The 6,981-nt window shown below is 55.3% G+C and overlaps 1 protein-coding gene across 1 annotated transcript; it reads left to right on the top strand.

The window, feature by feature from the left end:
- Nucleotides 1-699: 699 nt before the first annotated feature.
- On the top strand, nt 700-6,703 carry PDX1 (pancreatic and duodenal homeobox 1). The gene is made up of 2 exons (XM_061434893.1): nt 700-1,213; nt 5,278-6,703. Exons 1-2 carry the CDS (start codon nt 805-807, stop codon nt 5,721-5,723), a joined length of 855 nt encoding a protein of 284 aa, XP_061290877.1. The 5' UTR covers nt 700-804; the 3' UTR covers nt 5,724-6,703.
- The last annotated feature ends 278 nt before the right edge of the window (nt 6,704-6,981 follow it).

Here is a 6,981-nt window from a genome sequence, read left to right as displayed (position 1 = left end):
CCCCTTGCCCCAGTAGGAACCTGCATTCTGAGTTGACCAAATGACCCTCAGTTCCCCCAAATCAAAAATTAACAGTGCCTTTCAATTAAAAAAAGTTTAAGCCATTGTGAATGCTTCTGAAGTTATAGTTTACACTCCAGAAATCCCCAGAGCACAACCATAGGCAAAAACACACTGCGAATCCTGGATCTTTATCTGTAAGCTCACTGACATCACTCATGATTGTGTACAAGTTGCACAAATAAAACAGAACCAAGGGCTTCTGACCTGTAGAGCTGAGGTCTGTGCATTTTTTTGGACCATATTCCCAAACAATATTTTTAAAGTCTGTTTACAACCTCAACATGTGTATACTTGTAAATTATATCAATGAACTAATATGTACAGTATGAAACATACAAGGAAAAACAGACTTTATGATGAAATATATTTCTATAAACGAATAGAAGTTCCTGCCCCACTTTGAATGTTCATTCCGGCCCCACTTTGGCACTGTCCTTTCAAGTGTGTGCAGGAAACCGAGCCGAGGGAGAAACGGAAACATCCAGGGGGCTCGTGGGGACCCGGGTCTGGCTTCTTAAGGCCGCCGGCCAGGCCAATAATGGCCTCAGGCAGAGCCACGTGGGGCACAGCGGAGCCTATGGCGCGGCGGCCGCCCGCCCGTCCCGCCGGCCCCGGGTGCCCTCCGCGAGCCGCGCCGAGCTGTCAAAGCTGCAGGGGTGGCGCCGGGAGTGCCAGCGCCGCGCAGCTCCAAGTCCCCGGCCACAGCTCGTTCTCCCGGGTCCGCAAGCCCGGGCGGCAGCCATGAACCGAGAGGAACAGTACTACGCGGCCACGCAGCTGTACAAGGACCCCTGCGCGTTCCAGCGGGGCCCGGCGCCCGACTTCAGCGCCAGCCCCCCTGCGTGCCTGTACATGGGCCGCCAGCCCCCGCCGCCGCCGCCGCCGCCGCCGTTCCCCGGAGCCCTGGGCGCGCTGGAGCAGGGCAGCCCCCCGGACATCTCCCCGTACGAGGTGCCTCCGCTAGCCGACGACCCCGCGATGGCGCACCTCCACCACCACCTCCCGGCTCAGCTCGCGCTCGCCCACCCGCCGGCTGGGCCTTTTCAGGATGGAGCCGACCCGGGCGCCCTGGAGGAGCCCGGCAGCGTCCAGCTGCCTTTCCCGTGGATGAAGTCTACGAAGGCTCACGCGTGGAAAGGCCAGTGGGCAGGTGAGTCTGGCCCCCCCAGCCGCTCTGTCCTCACCCCGCTCTCTGTTCGACTGCCCCTGTCTCCAAGAGCTTCCCAAGACCCTCTCTCTGTCTGTGACCCCAGCCCCCCACCCTGGATAACCTAGAGTCGCACTAAACCATAGGGGAGCTAACAAGGCCATATTGCACAGAAGCTTTTTTTTTTTTTTTTTTTTCTGGCTCAATCTGGAGCGGCCTTTACTCAGCGCTCTTCCTGGGAGTTTAAACCCCTTCCTTCCCTGTCCACTGAACACCAGGAGCCCGCGCTTCCTGACAGCCTAGGTCTGGCCGAGTTCAAGGCTTCGGACCTTCCAATCCTTGTCCAGCGGGGAGCCCCCCAGCCCAGGACTCCTGGAGTGCCGTCGGGGGAACCGAGCGGGGCTCTGGGATGCTCCGGACCCCGGCTTCAGAGCCCTGGCCTCCTTCTCGCTCTGAATTCCACTCCCCCCACCCCCTTACTGGCGGCTTCTGTGAAGCAAGCCAGACCATCTCAGGGGCACCTAGTAGGTGCAGAGAAGCAAGGGAAGAAAACTGTAGCCAGGCGTGCAGAGGTGTCCAGAGGCCAGGGCTGGGCCGGGAGGGGACTCACCGCAAGGCCGGGGACTGGCCACTCACCCCCGATGGAGAGGCATGGGGAAGTTCACTCACTTTTGAACAAACACAGGCTGCTTCCCAGCAAGGCAGTTTGAGGAGGGAGATGCCCTCCTGGCACAGGCGGCTTGGGAGGCCCCTAGCGCTGGCCGGTACTGGAAAGTCGGCCCGAAGCCGCCCCCAAGTCCCTTCCAGGCCCGACCCGGCGGCAGCGAGTTCCGGCCGCGCGGCCTGCACCGCCGGCACCGCGTGACCGCTTCCGTGCGGAAGCCCCTTCCAGGCTCACCTGCACTGCAAGTCGTGGACTTTTCTCCTCCTCCCAGCTAACTGTCGGGAGTCGGGGGACGAGGCTGCAGGTGCCCCCACCCCGGAATCCTCGGCCCCTAGTCTGCCCGGCCTGACTGACCTGACTGTGAGCTGGCGAAGCCAGGCGGGTCTTTGGGGGATCCGGGCTTGCCCAGGGTCCCCGGGGCTCGCCTCTCTCAACCTTTCTCCCGAAGGTTCCGTGGGGTCTCAGGCAAGTCCTGAGGCAGGACAGGGTCCAAACTCAGGCTGCAATCTTCCCCCGCGCCAACCAAATCCGGGACGGACCCTTATCCTGCCTGCGCGAAGTTTCGCCAAAGGCCTCAGAGCCTTGGAAAATTCGGGGTTCTCGGGAGGCGGGAAGCCGGCGAGCATGGACCTGGACGGGAAGTCTAGGAGCCGCCTGGCGCACTGGGGACGCGTTTCTCCAATTCCTGGCCCTCCTCCTCAGCTTCCTCAGGAAAAATTCGAGGGAAGTTCTGAAAAAGCCTTTCTGAGGTGGGGTAACTTCCCCACCTCCTGGACTCCTGTGGACGGAAGGGGTCACAGTGTAAAACCTGAAGGAAAGATAGCAGCGGAGGTGATGGGGGGAGCTCTGGAAGGATGACATTCCTGGATTGGAGGACTAAGGTCAGAGAGACCTGTGCCAGCGGGCCCTCCGACCTGGGGGAGGGCCCCCCTCCAGCCAGGATGCTGCTGCACCAGCTCAGTCCTCCCTGGAAACTCTGAAGGAACCCAAATTCAAGGTCTGTGACCCCTGCCTGGCTGCTCCTAGAGGGGCTTCACGCCCCTAGGGAGAAAGAAGTGACCCAAAGGGCTTTTATTCACAGATCAATCGGGTATGATTATTAATAACAATAGGAACTTCCAAAACCTTCAACCTAAAAAAGGAACTACATCCACCTTACTGGTGGGCTTGCCCCTAAATACCGTCCCACCTCCCATGCCTCAGAGAAAGGTACAAACTGACCTCTTCCCTTTTCTGACCACCAGCAGCCTCCATCCAACACCTTCATGTTCACTCAGTCACTCAGTTGTGTCCGACTCTGCAACCCCACGGGCTGTAGCCCGCCAGGCTCCTCTGTCCGTAGGATTCTCCAGGCAAGAATACTGGAGTGGGTAGCCATGTCCTCCCCTAGGGGATCCTCCCAACCCAGGGATCAACCCCTCATCACTGGCAGGCGGATTCTTCACCGCGGAGCCACTGCGGGAAGCCCATCCTACACCAGGGTCCCTGAGTTAGTGGGCCCTTTGGAGCCTCTCAGAGCACTGTGGTGAGGCTGGTGAAAACGGGCCCAAGCCCTGCAAGATTACGGACTCTGAAGGAGTTCTTTTTTTTTTAATATATTTTTTTAATTGGAGGATAATTGCTTTACAATATTGTGCTGGTCTCTGCCATACATCAAAATGGCTCCCTCATTTTTCTCGAAAACCAAGAAAGGCTTGAAGTGTTAAGATTCTGAGATGTCCCCAGCAAGCAGGACTCCGCTGACTCAGACCTGAGCCTACTCCTTGGCTTCTGGGCACCCCCTTTCAGTCTGGGGGAAAACCCTAGCGGGTTGTACAGGGTGGTTAACCCTCCTAGCAAACACACACACTAGCTTTTCAACTCTAGCGGACAGGCATAGGAGAAATGTCTGCTCTACGAAGGAAATGATGACTTTGGCCTGTTCCTGGTGTTCTGGTGGAACCCACAGCCCCAGAGTCCACAGCCCTGGCGCAGCTGGTGTCTCATCCAGAAAGGAAAATATTAGGACTTGGAGGCTCGCAGCCGCGGTGAGCTGCGCTAATCCACCGGGCTGGGCCTGGCTGTTTCTTCTTTGGCCTGGGGTTCCTCTACCACCCACCACTGCCACCTCCCCAGTGGGGTACCCAGATCCCCAGTAGGGGGTCAGGACTGAGCCTCCCCTCCCAAGGAGTCTCTCCTCTCATTTCTGCCAGTATTTCAGGCCCTGGATGCAGAGGCTGGGGCTGATGACAGTGACCATCCCTCGGGCTCAGAATGGTTCCCCTTCTGATCCAGGGCAGGGGCCCAGCCGAGATCAGAATAACAAATGCAGAGAATCTACCAGCTCTTGAGTTGGTGCTGATCACAACAACATAACTCTATAGAGAGATATGTGATATAACATATGAGATACAACAATACATGTCATAACCTCCAGATTCTTATTAGCTCAAGGTCTTTCCAACTGAAGGGTGCATCCATTTGTTGGTGAAATTCATTTACTGTGTTGAGACCTCTTTATTTATTTTTTAATGAACTAGTAAACTCCAGAATGTGCCCACAATGTGGGAGACCTGGGTTTGATCTCTGGGTTGGGAAGATCTCCTGGAGCAGGGCATGGCAACCCACTCCAGTATTCTTGCCTGGAAAATCCTCATGGACAGAGGAAACTGGTGGGCTCCAGGCCATGGGGTCACAAAGAGTTGGACATGACTAAGCACAACCCAGTAAACAATAGGGAAAATTAGACAGCATCGTATGTGGTAAAGTTTGGTTTAATGTCCTAGATACTTTATATGTCAATTATATATCAGTGTGTGAATTGATTTGAAATACATTTCTTACTACAAGTCATCATCAGAAAGGTTTTTTAAGTCCTTATTTAAAGACATTTTTTGCCTTTGTAGAATCCAGTTCCTTTAGATTCTTATTATGTGCATTTTGGGCTTCCCTGGGAACTCAAACAGTAAAGAATCTGCCTGCAATGCAGGAGACCCGGGTTTGATCCCTGGGTCGGGAAGGGAAGATCCCTTGGAGAAGGGAATGGCAACCCACTCCAGTATTCTTACCTGGGAAACTCCGTGAATAGAGCATCCTGGTGGGCTACTGTCTGTGGGGTTGGACAGGACTCTGCCACTAACACTTTCACTTTTTCACTCTGTGCATTTTAATCAGCATCAACCCAAACAGGGTGATTCTAGAACCACTGGTTGTTAGAGCCACTGGGAAATAAAGGACCTCCAAGAAAAGCCTTACTAGTAAAGGCCTTTGAGCCCCAGACTGTACTCATGGACAGATGGTTGGACCTCTGCGGCCAGAGCGGCTGGGAAAGGGCCAGAGCCGAAGGATCGGGCTGCAAGGGTGGGAGCAGGCGGCAGGAGCCAGGGGTGGAGGGGCCCACATTCACGTGCGGTGTCGCCCGCAGGCGGTGCCTACGCAGCAGAGCCGGAGGAGAACAAGCGGACACGCACCGCCTACACCCGCGCGCAGCTGCTGGAGCTGGAGAAGGAGTTCCTTTTCAACAAATACATCTCCAGGCCGCGCCGCGTGGAGCTGGCCGTCATGCTGAACTTGACCGAGAGGCACATTAAGATCTGGTTCCAAAACCGCCGCATGAAGTGGAAGAAGGAGGAGGACAAGAAGCGCAGCTGCGGACCCCCGGCGGCGGGAGGTGGGGACGCGGAGCCTGAGCAGGACTGCGCGGTGACTTCGGGCGAGGAGCTGCTAGCGCTGCCGCCCCCGCCGCCACCTGGGGGTGCCGTGCCGCCCGCGGGCCCCGCCGCCGCCCGAGAGGGCCGCCTGCCGCCAGGCCTTAGCGCATCGCCGCAGCCTTCCAGTGTCGCGCCCCTGCGACCGCAAGAATCTCGGTGAGAGACTCGCCCAGGCGGTAGGAGCGGACCCAGGACCCCGGGTGTGACCACCGGTCCAGGCTGCAGGGGAGAACTCGGGGGTTCTGAGGCGCCCATGACCACTGGGAAGCCGTGGGGAGACGCTGCTCCCCTCCCCCTGGAGAAGAGACGTTCTCTGTAATGTCCGGGGCCCCTTCGTGTGAAACTGCTGGGACTGGCAACGTCTGGGCTGTTGAACCTCTTTTTAGAGAAGCCAACTCTTCAAAAAGACCATAAAAAATATACAGATAGGAACCTTGCCCCAACACAAGCAGGCGAGCCGGCTGGAGCCCCTTCATCTGCCCGGAAACAGAGCCATTTTTACTCTAAAGGTCCCTCTGCCTTTATCTTTAGAAATAACTGAAAGGAAACATTCGAGGTTTCAAAGACCTAGTGAAATGGATGCCCGTTTCCTCCTCTTCTCTTTTAATCTTTTCATCAGAACCAGGCACCTCACTGCACATCCTTCGGACTCCACTTCTTTTCTCTGAAGAAGAGACCGCCTCCAAGGGGTCGCTGGGTAGCAGCAGGGCTAGCGGGTAGGGGTAACCCCATTGTTCCTATGTACAACCCATCCCTCCCCCCCCCCTTGGTGAGGTGGGAGGGACCTGGAGGTTTGGGGGAGAAAGAGGCCCCCTGATCAATTGCTGAACAGAGATACGTGGGTGTGCATTTAGTTCCTGGTCTCTTGGCAGGGAAGACTGCGGAGGTAAGCAGGGGGGCCTGATTCACCTTGGAAACTATGGAGAGTGTGATTTCCACATCCTCAGAGATGATGAAAGCTTATGTGGTTGGGGAGCTTGGGGGAAAAAAATGGCTATTTTTATTTAAAGTTTTTAAATTACCTCACAGTTCACAGGTCTGTGGTTTCCAGGTCAGTTGGTTGTTTCAGGGTCTGGGTCTCGTGTTGAGGTGATGTTTGTGGGAAATGATAAATAAATACAGATAATTGGGAAGAGATCATGACTGATTCCCCTTGCTTTGTATCGAACCCGTTTTGTGGAGCAATGATTCCAGTTCATTAAAAAAAAAATTAAAGCAGCATATTTTCTTTGGCACTAACCAGAGAAAAGTCAGTAATTAAGACACCACCTTTGGGTTATGAGGTTGAGAAAGCCTATCAGTAGGTGGATTTTCAGATTTATTTTAAAGTTAGGAGTCACTTTTTTTTTTTTTTTTTATTTTATTTATGGCTCTGCAGGCTCTTCATGCTGCCTGGGTTTTTCTCTAGCTGCGGCTAG

This window comes from Bos javanicus, chromosome 12 (assembly GCF_032452875.1).
Source record: "Bos javanicus breed banteng chromosome 12, ARS-OSU_banteng_1.0, whole genome shotgun sequence".
NCBI lineage: Eukaryota > Metazoa > Chordata > Mammalia > Artiodactyla > Bovidae > Bos > Bos javanicus.
This window is presented reverse-complemented; position numbering and strand designations above follow the sequence as displayed.

What these genes read in the sequence shown, in the direction of transcription:
- PDX1 (XM_061434893.1), top strand. Translation starts at nt 805, where the DNA reads ATGAACCGAGAGGAACAGTACTACGCGGCCACGCAGCTGTACAAGGAC. An exon ending in GTGGAAAGGCCAGTGGGCAG is followed by an intron (nt 1,214 to 5,277) that starts GTGAGTCTGGCC and finishes TGTCGCCCGCAG; the next exon opens with GCGGTGCCTACGCAGCAGAG.